This window comes from Papaver somniferum, chromosome 6, assembly GCF_003573695.1.
Source record: "Papaver somniferum cultivar HN1 chromosome 6, ASM357369v1, whole genome shotgun sequence".
In the NCBI taxonomy this organism is placed as follows: Eukaryota; Viridiplantae; Streptophyta; class Magnoliopsida; order Ranunculales; family Papaveraceae; genus Papaver; species Papaver somniferum.
The window spans coordinates 108,203,290-108,215,274 of record NC_039363.1 but is presented as its reverse complement, the minus strand read 5'-3'; the positions used below and the strand labels follow the sequence as shown (position 1 = coordinate 108,215,274).

The 11,985-nt window shown below is 37.7% G+C and overlaps 1 protein-coding gene across 5 annotated transcripts; it reads right to left on the bottom strand.

The window, feature by feature from the left end:
* Positions 1-134: 134 nt before the first annotated feature.
* On the bottom strand, positions 135-5,675 carry LOC113288785 (kinesin-like protein KIN-7F). 5 transcript variants are annotated; one of them, XM_026537902.1, is made up of 14 exons: positions 5,017-5,242; positions 4,583-4,838; positions 4,307-4,396; positions 4,100-4,200; positions 3,874-3,987; positions 3,717-3,798; positions 3,571-3,638; positions 3,402-3,467; positions 3,169-3,293; positions 2,715-3,051; positions 2,397-2,501; positions 1,442-2,302; positions 957-1,285; positions 135-766 (listed from the first exon to the last, which is right to left on the bottom strand). In XM_026537902.1, exons 1-14 carry the CDS (start codon positions 5,038-5,040, stop codon positions 439-441), a joined length of 2,886 nt encoding a protein of 961 aa, XP_026393687.1. In that variant the 5' UTR covers positions 5,041-5,242; the 3' UTR covers positions 135-438. The 5 variants fall into 5 exon arrangements, with proteins under 5 accessions (XP_026393687.1, XP_026393689.1, XP_026393690.1 ...); XM_026537904.1 differs by lacking the exon at positions 5,017-5,242 and adding an exon at positions 5,517-5,675 and having other exon boundaries at positions 379-766; XM_026537905.1 differs by lacking the exon at positions 5,017-5,242 and adding an exon at positions 5,282-5,471 and having other exon boundaries at positions 379-766.
* Between the last annotated feature and the right edge of the window lie 6,310 nt (positions 5,676-11,985).

The window sequence follows — 11,985 nt, the reverse complement described above, 5'->3', positions numbered from 1 at the left end:
AGTCTGTGATTATCCCATGAGGAAGAAAGCTGAAACTTCCCAATGTTGCTAGGGCCAGTGGGGAGAAATCTGAAAAGTTAAAAAGAGTTTTCCAGAGAATGTAAATGTACTTATTGTTCATATAACTTGGTGGATACCATCGAACTTTAACAGTGAAATATAGATGCTAGTATGAACTGATGCCGCAAAAAAAAAGCTAGGCTCATCAGTTTCTTTATTAATCATCATCAGGTAGTAGACGCAAACATCACTAATGAGCAATAACACAATGAAATTCAGTTTTAGCTGTGCAAATATACAAACTTTTCTTCACACCGCTATCAAGAATCGAGATCAGAGGATCAAAAAAGAAGGAAGCTAAGGCTGAGGAATTAGTGGTAGATTTCAGTCAGAGATGGAACCAATCGTTGCTTTATATAGCTGCGCAGAGACCACTGGTTACAGGCTCATACGAGGGAGGATAGCGCCTTTCCAGCTGTAAGACCTTCGTTTAATAGGCCGAGGAGTGAAACTGAGGCCAAACATCTCCTTGAGAGCCTGATCTGGCTCGACGAGCCCAACCAGCTTCGCGACAAGAGAAGCACTCTCCTTGATGTGATCCATGTCTTTTGTTTCAGTCCAAAGAAGATAGGCCAGCTGGAGTTTCCTCTCATTTGTGTCTAAACTGACTCCCCATTTTTCGTAGAGTCCTTTTCTCTCCTCTTCAGAGAATTTCTTCTGCAACCGCCTGCTCAGCATTTCCCTCTCCCGATAAAGTGCTCTCAAACTGTAACTCCAGCAGTGACATGTTAGTTTTTTTCTGGGTGCAGTAAATATGAAACATATTGCAAAAATCCAAATTAAAAAATGTTATAGATAAAGCAGATGGGCATCGAAAGACTGTCACTACGATTTTCAAGAAATATCAGGAATTGATAGTATGTGTTATTGTAAAATTCTGCCAACTAAGGTATTACCTTGAATCTGGGGTGAGAGCGCGGCCTCCTTCAACAGCGGGTTTATCACTATTTCCTCGAGAGAATTTTTCTTTGAGAAACGACAACCTCCTGAGCTCCACCTCCATGTATATGTGGTCCATCGGATCACCTTTAAACAGCAGGAAAAAATATGTTCTATGGACAAGTGAAACATTGCATGTGTGCCAAAGTTCAATTATTTCTTTTCGTTGCCTCTCAAATACCAAGGGAAAATTCGAAGGAGATTCCATAAAATCTTGCATTGGGTCTACCCCCACATCTTTCCGAGTCTTTTGAAGTTCATCTATGCTTAGTTGTGTCTCTTGAACCTACAATCCATTGAAAAACATATATAATTAAAATACCAATGGAGTAACAAGTATACACCTGCTTTGAGTCGAAACTTCTCAAAAGAAGATTGATATTGGGAAAGAAAGCGCCACTTATAAAAAAGCAAGTATAAAACAGAGATATCCAAGTGATACCTTGACATCTTGTCCTTTCAGTTCATCTATGATGCCATTTTGATGAGAAGTCTCAGAACTATTTTCCCGTGATAAGCTTTCATTTTTCAGTGCAACACCTTCATGTTTACCAGGCACATATTTCTCTGACCAATATTTCGGCGTGTTATACATGTCATCTGAAATCTGAACGCTGGGAGATGCCGAGCCAGTCGTAAGAGTTGCTCTACAACTTTTGCTTTTACTCAGCTGCAAGTTTCTAGAGCTAGAAAGATTCGATTTGAGAACTGACATAGATGTTTCATCAGGGTAAGATTTGGCAAGAAAGTCAGTAATAGTTTTGCGCACATCTACAAAATTTTCTGGTGGTGTATAAGCTGCAGTGCTGTTGCTCAACTCTCCATCTTTCCTTACGGATGCTACTAATTCCTGGTCAGCTGTATATTCATTTGGAGTGAAAGGTGAAATCACTTCACTTTCTTCAGGTGTTGAAACAATGGGGTTTCTGTTTCTATTTGTGCTACACTCTTCCATCTCGATGCACCGAACCTCCTTGCATAGGTCATCAAAATCTTCATGACTGCCTTGGGTGATCCCCTCCCAGCTTTGGGATGGATTAGGTCTGTCAAATGTAGAAGTATCAATTGGGAGTTGTGGAGCGTTACCATCAGAAAGAAAATAGTCTTCAACATTTCCAGGAAGCTGTAGGTCGTAATCCTCGCCATGATTCTCACTGTGATCATTAGAGTACAGAGATGTATTGGATTTTGTAACACCCACATTCAAAAAATGTTTTTCGGAAATCCCTTGAGAGTCTGATACTGAACTTCCACACTCCCATGCTTTCCGCGGGATAATATGTTGTGTTTTATCAAAATCGTCCTGAAACAGTGAGTGAAGACACATTAGCAGGTGGAGCACTGAAAAAAAGAAGTGAATTTAGATACTTTTGGTTACAGTTGCTACAGCAGAATACCCATTTTCTTGAATTTCGGCCATTTCCGACTACTTGCAATAAATTGTCGAGTCGAGATTGAACAAGATCCCTTTGCTGTGTCAGCTCTTTTATCTCTTTCTCCATCTTCATATGAAAGAACAGAAATAAGGAATCTCACCAAGATAATTCAAGATCAAGAAAGTAGAAAAATTATTTCTATGGGTGACAAAATGAAATTGAATCAAGTCACCGAGGCTTAAATGCATGTGGGTGCAGTTGAAAAAGATACCTCCCGTCTTTACTAGCCATGTCAACTAGTGTCCGCATATTCTTAACCAATTAAAAATCTATTCTTACCTTTTCAATCTGAATATCCTTCTGTCTTAACAATGTTACGGTATCAAAGGTGGCAGAAGTAGGAGCTGGATTTCTCATTTCACTCTCTAGTCTAGCAAGCTCCCTTTGCAAATGCTTTACCAGAGCCTTATCTGACATGACTACATTGACATGTGCATTTGTAGACACCTCTTTTGCACAACTTGCAAATAAGAGGGTATTTTTTGACTGTTCAAGATGGTTTCTCGCAGGACTAACTGTACATATAATTGCTGTTCTTGCATTGCCTCCTAAAGAAGGTTGAAGTATACGTGTGAGCTTAGAATCTCTGTAAGGAACATGCCCATTTCTTCCTTTGCTGCATCCGATGATAACATGTAAACCAATAAGCCGGTATCAATCATTTCATTGATGCTGCCTGACACGAAAGAAAAGCTTAACAAGAAACAGTTCAATGAAAGAAAAGTTTAGCAACCTTAGCTTGCGAATAACCGTTCCTAGAGTAAGCAAACTGCGATTTATGTGGCAACCTTCTTTCAGTCTCGTACCAGCTGATAATGCTTGAGATGCACGTTCGCTTCCCGCCAGATCAACTAAGTTCTGTACTCAACCAAACCCAGAATTCTTGATAATCGTTTCAGTTAATTCAAGGAACAAGAGCCATTATTACTAAGAATTACATGAAATATTTACTGCAGAAGTTCATACCACACTAGCTGAGAGAGTGGTTGAGTTGTCCTTCCCTAAAAACTCATATGCTGAACTTTCAACTGTCTGCGTGGTGAGATCAAGGAGTTAAAAAGCTATAAACCAGAAGTTTTTTTTGAAAAAAATTCACTTCTTTCTACAGTACTGGTTAAAAAATGAAAGAACCCACCAGTCTAAGAATTTGATGTGATCTGGAGCTATATTCATTTAAAGAAGTCTCCCCCACCCGTCTTTGGACTGCAATAAAGGAAATTGAACACTTATAAGAATGCAGAACCAAAATGCAAGCGCAGTAATGGTAAAGGTTGCAATTACCTTCACAAACAGAAAGTAGCTCCTTTAGATGACTCCAATCCCTCAGAGTTTCCTCAGTAAGTTTCTCTATAATCGTCCCTCTCTGTCAAATTAAGACGTGATTAGCATGACTAAATTATGAATTTCGAGATAAATTTAACCCAAGACTAAATGTTACCTCTGGGTCATCGAGAAGTCTTAGTGGAGTAGAATCTCCACTTAGGAGGTCCCTGACAGCCTCGTTATAGATTTCCATTGCAGAGAACTTCAATACAAATGCTCTTTCCTCATGCTTGATCAATAAAGAGAAAAGAATTATTTACAGTAACATACTCAATAGAAGGAAAAAAAAATTACTCCAACATGAAAATGGGTAACTTCGGAACTGGATAAATTTTGATTACCCTCTTGATATAATCGTAAATATCTGTCACTGTATACTCGGTAACTCCATTCATGGTGTATGTTTTCCCACTACTTGTTTGTCCATATGCAAAAATAGAAGCTGAAAAACATATTGAGCTGTCAGAGAATGTTTTTTCACTCGCTAAAGGTGTGTAGAACAGATTCCACAGCAATACAAGACAAGAAAACCAATAATCTCTACTCACAGTTAATACCACTGATAACTGATAGAGCAACTTCTCTAGCAGCTTCTTCATAGACTTGTCTGGTGGTGCAATGACATTGAAATACTCTATCTATTCAACACAAAAAAGCCGAGTACCGAATTAATCAGCCCAATTCCAATTCCTCAATTGAAAAATTACACAAAACTTGAAGTCGAAACAATCTAAAGAACATACACTAAGAGTAAAACAAAAGACTTCAACAACCAAAAAATGCACAATTAAGAATGAATGGAGATAAGGTGTTTGGATAATTACCCAATGTATAAGCAGTTGGATACATTGATCTTTCAGGAATACTATTCTTGAATATAATGGTATTATCACTAATACATTCCCAATCTGAACCATCATTATTATTCTTACCAATCTCTCTAGCATTCAAAGGTCTTAACCTAACTGAAACAAAAATCTTCTCCTGAGAAGATGAAATATCTTCCATTTCAGTTTTCTCCCACTGCATTACAGTTTCTTCACTGCCCACTGAACAACCCATTATCTTCTTCTTCCCAAACTGACAAATAAGGAAAACTCATAAGTTAAGATATGGTTCAGTACAAAAATGAAAACCCCATAAGTACTCAAACATACAACATCTTTACCCCTTTTTTGATACTCTATAAATGAAAATAAAGTTTGTTCAAGTGTTAAAAGCAATGTTTGTTGAAAACTCAAAATACCCACTTACTTACAGTGATCTCTCCATTAATCATCATATCCCTGTTCTAAACTACTTACTAAACATAGATTTTGTGTTTAAAACTAATAACATAAACAAACAACTTCTCTAAATCTTCCTATGTACTGCTTTTCTCTACTTTAATAAGAAGAAGAATCTGCTCAATTTCATTACTTTATAAAATGGCCATCTTTTTTTCTTTTCTTTTCTTTTTTTTAATGCTTTGAAACTAAGTTAAATGGGGGTTTTAATTTATTTTATAATTTAATGACCATCACCTCCCCTAAAAGCTTGGATTTTTCTGAAATGGTCCCATTTTAATTTTTATATTTCCAGACTGTTTTCATCTTCTTCTTCTTCTTCTTTGTAATTGTAACTCTTCTTCTTCCTTTTTGTCTCTTTATTTTCTGTGGCTTGTAAACAACAACAGTAAGATAGAATGTTTCTTTTCAAGTAAACAGAAAAAAACAACCTCTGTAACATTCTGCAGTGATTTTATTGTTGTACACGTACCTTCAGTGAACTAAATCTTCTCAGTGACTGAAAAAACTTCAATTGTTTGTTTGATCATAATTTAAGAACCCCATTTTTGAAAGAGATGAAAGCAAAAGTTCTTGAGAGATTTGGGGCACGATCTAAGCAGGTGGTAGTTGTAACTTGTAGGTGTTACAATGTTTTCTTTTTCTAAGGAATTTATTTTGACTAGTCGGGTCGTGCCGTATTAAATGGTGATATGGTGTTTATACCATTTCGGTGGATTTGATGATGATAGTGTGAATCGCGTGGTCTAGTGCTTCTTTCACCATGAGGCAGACGTGATATCGTACTTTGAAGAGGGAATTTTATCCGTTGATTACTCAATCCTATGGGTGGACAAAGCCTGCAGGAGGTCAGTGGGGGGTTGAGGAACCTTTTTGACCAGGGAAAAAAAGTAATTAGAGTCTAGGTTTAGGAGGACTCTAGGAGGTAACTTTTGGTTATTGGATTTCAGTTAAACTCAATTAAGAGCCTTCAAATCCGGAGGATGAGAATGATTCTTTACGGACCAACCTGCGGGTCAAACTGTGGAGGTTTCGGATATAAAGTAAGGATGATTCTTTACGGATCCAGAAAACTGACTACGGAAGACAACAGGGGGCCGATGTTTTTGAGAGAATTTGGTCTCGTTTTTTTCTTTCTCGCGGTTTATTTCGTTGTCTGTGAAGAATTTTTGATAAAGTAAAGCCTCGTGTTTTAGGGGCCACTCAAAAGAATTTAGGGGCCAACAATAAAACAAAAAAGGTCACCCAAAGGAAAAATGTAGCCAGCCCTTATCTCGCGTAATTCGTAATGGCAAAATTACCCTTATATATTCGGAGAATATGATAACATTTTTATCCTCCGATTTCAATCGGAAGACAAAAATTTACCCAGACTTCCGATTGTAGTCGGTGTAGTATTAGAATGATTTCTGTTTCATTTTTTCCATTTCTTTTTCATTTTTGAGTTGTTAGAGTTATAGAGAAGAAGGTGAAGGAAAAAAGGGAAAACTCATTTTATCACTACAAAAATGGATGGATATGAAGAAGAAGGTGAGAATCATGGCGAAGACGATTTGGGGTATATGTTGAATGATCCAAACTTTTGTGGAGAGGAAAACCTAGACGACCCTTTCATGGAAGAAAATGGAGAATCGCCTGATATTGAAGCTAACGATGCATGTAAAACACAGGTATTGTGTTAAGAAACTCAAATACTCGATTTGCATGCTTTTGTGTGCTTTTGTAAACAAGAAAAACCGATTATTGCATGCATTGAATGCCATGAACTACCCAGATTCGGTAGATAATTTCTCGAATAAACTTACGAATATAACACACTGAGTACCAAATATGTATATTCGGTAGTTCCAAGATAGTAGTTTACTGCCGAATATGAGAAAAAAACCCAAACTGGTTTTCCAAAAAAATCTGCATTCGGTAGTTATGTAGAGTTATTTACCTCTGAATGGCCCCAAAAACGAATTCCTCAAAAAATTTCAAAACTCAGTATTCTTATCCTTTACAATCGGTAATAATTTAACATTATTTGACTGCCGAATATAACAGTGGCCTCAAAATAAAATTTCCGAAAACTTGAAAATCGGATGTTAATCGATTAAAGTTATCTCCCGATTATTTATATTCGGCTGTTTTACTATATATTTTAGATTCCTATTATATCATTTTTTGCACTCAGTAAACTGTGTACATTCATTTGCATAAATCGGGTGTTTTGGGTAACCGATAGGATTCCGAATATAGTATATTCGGCAGTTTGACTTATTTAATAACCTCCGATTATTGTATAATAATTTGTTGCTTTCATATGCAGGCCATTGAAGAGTTTGTTGATGATTTCTATTTGAGGCCGGACACTTCCCTATACTATGCAAACGATTTGGTATACTCATTACTACTTTTCTTTTTTTTTTCAAAATTTATATGTTAAATGGTTATGCTTATTAGATTTGTTTTGTTTTATGCACGTTTAGACATTTGGAAGTAAGAAGGAGGCAAAGGAATGACTTATGAACAAGGAAAAAGATAAAGTTCAAAATAATCATGTTAGTGACACTCGATTTGAAATGATTTGTGAGCGAGGTGGGACGCGAAAGAGTCACGAGGGAAAGAATAGTAAGTACGTACGGAAGACGAATAGGAAATACCGAAGCAATACCAAGAAGATAAGATGCCCATTTAAGATTGTCTTCTATAAGCCCGATGGTATTAAAGGTAAAGAGTATAAAATGTATAAAGTTGATAACGGTTGTCACAACCGTGATGATCCGTTGGATTTAATTGGACATGTAATGGTTGCCAAGTTAAAACCACATCAAATGCAGACGGTGAGGTCTATGCGGATCCAAAAAGCGAGTGCAGTCTTAAGTAAAATAAAGGCGGACGACCCCGAAAACTTGTCTTCTTTGTCTACAATTAAGTCGGCCCTAGCTACGATCAAAAGGACTGAATGGGATGGTAGAACGGTCATGCAACAATCGGAGTGGTTAGCGGAGTTACACGGCTACACCTTGAGAAGGGAAGAAAAGGATGGTATAGTGGTTCGTATTTTATTGGCACATCCCGAAATGATCCAATTGGCTCAATGCTTTCATCAAATTTTGTTGATAGATGCTACTTATAAGACAAACAAGTATAACATGCCGTTGTTGAACATTGTTTGCCATACTTCGGACAAAAACACGTTTACGATTGCATGGGGTTTAATGGATCATGAGAACAATGTGAGTTTCATTTGGATGTTGGAGACGTTGAGGTCCATTTATAATGGTGATAATTTTCCAAGGGTTATTGTAACGGATAACGATCAAGCCTTAATGCATGCAATAGCGGTAGTGTTTCCGGAAGCCCAAAACTTGCAATGTACGTGGCACATTCAATGCAATCTCAAAACCAATTTCCATCATCATTTCCAAGCTAAAAGACCAAGGAAGGGTACCAAGAGGTCAAATGAAGAGGATGAGCGCATTAGTAAATTAACCGTGGAAGAACGTAAGGAAGAGGATAGGTTATTTGAAGAAAAGTGGAAGGAGGATGGAATTATTTGGAAAATGTTCATGAAAGCATGGGAAAAAATCGTTTGGTCGATGACCGAGGAAATTTACGAATGTAACTTGAAAAAATTTGAGGATGAATACGGCAAGGACTACCCAAAACCGGTTGAGTATTGTAAAAAACAATGGTTAACGATTAAGGAGAGGTTTGTGTTTGCATGGACATATGAATATCATAACTTCAAGAACGAGGCGACAAGCATTGCGGAGGGGTCTCATGGTCGACTAAAGAAAATACTAATTGGTAGTCAAAATGGAGTTGTGTCGATTCAAGAAGAAATCCATGAATTCACCAATCGTGATCTCGTAAAGATTAGGAAATGTATGCAATTTAGTGTACACCAATTCCGGATGGAACATATTAAGGAAAAATTGCTTCTAAGGGGAGTTGTTCATAAAGTTTCAAGATGGGCAATAAATCGCATGATGAAACAATTGAAGTTATATAAAACTTATGATGACGAGAATACGGTTTGTGTTTGCAAGGATATGATAGGTATTGGACTCCCGTGTCGTCATAAGTTGGGTAGGTATGTTGAAGTGATTGACATCAATGATATTCATCCATTTTGGAAGCAATTAAATTTCACTCCGAACACCCCGGTAGTTGATGGTCCGTCTTTCTTGGAGTCGGAATTGTGTGCACGAATAGCCGAGCGTTACGCTACATCAAACGGCACCAAAAAGCAAATATTGATGCATAATTTGGAGGAAGCCCTTCACCCTTGTTTAAGGGAGGTTGATGAACCTATTAAGCAAAAGAACACCGGTAGGCCGAACACCGAAGTGTCGAGGACCATCCAAAGAAAAGAGTTGAAGGAGTATTTGTCTAATAAAAGAATATTGTCTAGGCACGAGCGTTCGGAAGCCGAATTTGAAGATGAGCCGGAACCTAAGAAAAGAGGTCGTCCAAGAAATGATCAAAGTGGACCAACCACCCGACAAGTAAGGCCAAAGATCTCTAGCCTTCTCAAGTAAGTCAACCCAATGTTGTCGAAGAAGTTGTTGAGCAAATGAACGCCTCGCAACAAACCCAACCAATGGAAATTCTTACTATAAAAGAGGACAAAGGTACTCTTCGTTGCCCTAGAGATCTTAATGGAAGACCAAATCGATCCACATATACAATATACAAAGATTTGGAACAACTCCCTCCACTTCTTATCATTTCATTATTTTTGTCGAGACGCGAGGTTGAGTGGGGATGGAAATTGTGGGTTTCACATGCTACAACAAATGGGTACTTTAGAGAGGCGGATATCGAAGATGTCACCCAATGCCAATATTTAAGAAATAAGATGGCGGTACAACTAGTGAAGGACAAGGGTTTTATATGGAGATGATGAGGCGAGGAGATAGATACGACAAAGAACAAGAGTTCAAAGACTTAGTTGCGCGTGTGAAGTGCCGAAAGGGATTGAAGACAATCGGATCCAAGTATTGGATGACAATGCCTAAATTTGGATATCTCCTAGCGGACGTTTTGAATTGCGTGGTACATTTCTTTGTTCCTCCTATGTATGGACTTAGCATGACGTTTGCACCCACAAGAACGGCTTGCGACGAGTCGGTTAAAGATAGAAGAATCGTAATGGCATTTGTGAATGAAATGCATTTTATCGGTTTAAGAGTAAAGAAAGATTGTCCGTTACCTCCGTTGAGTAAGTGGCACGATTACTTCCCGATGAACCATTGCAAGGATTGGGTGAAACAATATGAGTCCAACATGGTTGATTGGGATCGCGTTATGGACAACAACTTTCCCGCTGAGTTACTCGAATTGATCCCCTCGGATGATGACGATGTTTGATCGTTTTTTTTTCGAACATGTAATTTGTACAAGTTTTTTGGAAACTTTTTTGTGAAGATATATGATTTAATCGGTCGCAAAAATACAATGTTGTCTCCCGAATGTAGGAATCGGGCTCTTTGATACACGTTTTGATTCCGAATATTATAATCGGTTGGTAATGATACACGTTTTGATTCTGAATATTATAATCGGTAGAACTCTTAAATATCTATCTACCGATTTGGTGGGTATTTCGAGGCACGGCTATAATTTTTTTTGAAACTATGTAATCGGAACAACAGTATTATAACACTTCAATCCGATTAATCATATTCGGGAATTCCATATTTTATCAAACCGCCGATTAATATTAAAAATTTGAATTTACAGCACTCAAACATCACATGTTATTCTTTTTTCCCAGTCCGAGATGCAACAATCAACGCGGCTTCGAAATGTAGAAACGACTCTCCTCTCCACTTGGAATAAGCATCTTGTGCCGCAAACCTGTCGTCTCTGTGCCTAGCAAGAATACGGTTGTACTCGGTGCACAATTTTATAACATGGTGCACCCTTGAAGAAACATGGGATGGTTCATAATTGTGGCGTGGCTTCTTGTACTTACCAACAAAAGGACCCAATGAAACGTTAATCCAAAATATACGATCGTCCTGCTGTTCTTTGGGTAGATCTTTCACAATGTAATAATTTTTTATCCATTCGGTCTCTTCCTCAACTTGTTTTAATCTTTCTCTATGATGGAATTGTTCTTCACCTCGCTTCTTAGCCTTGATTTCCTCTTCCTCCTCCTTCGTTGCCACTAACGATGGTTTAATTTTTTTGGGTTGTTTGTTCCTTTTTTGTATTTCTTCTTCCATTGCTGCAATTGATGTAGTTGTTCGCTTGCATCTTCGAAGTATGTTGTCGATTGATGATGGACTTGCCATTGAAAAGGTTTTTCATTCTGATTTTTTACTCAATAATAACTGAGAGGGGTTACCCTCCTTATATAGATTAGAGTTCCAACGGCTCTAATTTTTGAAAATATGGCCGTTGAGGTTTCTGAAAATATGGCCGTTGAGGTTTCGTATCAATGATGCACTACAATCGGTTGCTAACGATACACGTATTCCCTCCGAATAAGACATTCGGTAGCGAACTTAAATTTTTATCTACCGATTAGGTTGGTATTTCTAAACACGACTATATTATTCGGAGGATAATTTTTTTTTGTAAAGTCCCGAATGTACGATGGCCCAAAAATCAGAATTTGGGAAAAACTGATACTTTTCAAATTTTGAACTTGAAATAATCGGAAGTAACTTAGTTACCCAAACTTCCGAATATGGGTTGTCTAACCTTCTATATTGGCCCTTGGAACCACCTAGAGCCATGGCATGGTTTGTTTTGAACTTGTAATATTCGGAGGATAATTTTTTTTTAAAGTCCCGAATGTACGATGGCCCAAAAATCAGAATTTGGGAAAAACTGATACTTTTCAAATTTTGAACTTGAAATAATCGGAAGTAACTTAGTTACCCAAACTTCCGAATATGGGTTGTCTAACCTTCTATATTGGCCCTTGGAACCACCTAGAG

Bases quoted from the DNA above. Each gene is read 5' to 3' on its own strand.
- LOC113288785 (XM_026537902.1), bottom strand. From the start codon at position 5,040: ATGATGATTAATGGAGAGATCACT. The intron at 4,201-4,306 runs GTGAGTAGAGAT...TATGTTTTTCAG, and splicing joins AGTTATCAGTGGTATTAACT to CTTCTATTTTTGCATATGGA. The intron at 3,294-3,401 runs GTATGAACTTCT...GGTTGAGTACAG, and splicing joins CCACTCTCTCAGCTAGTGTG to AACTTAGTTGATCTGGCGGG.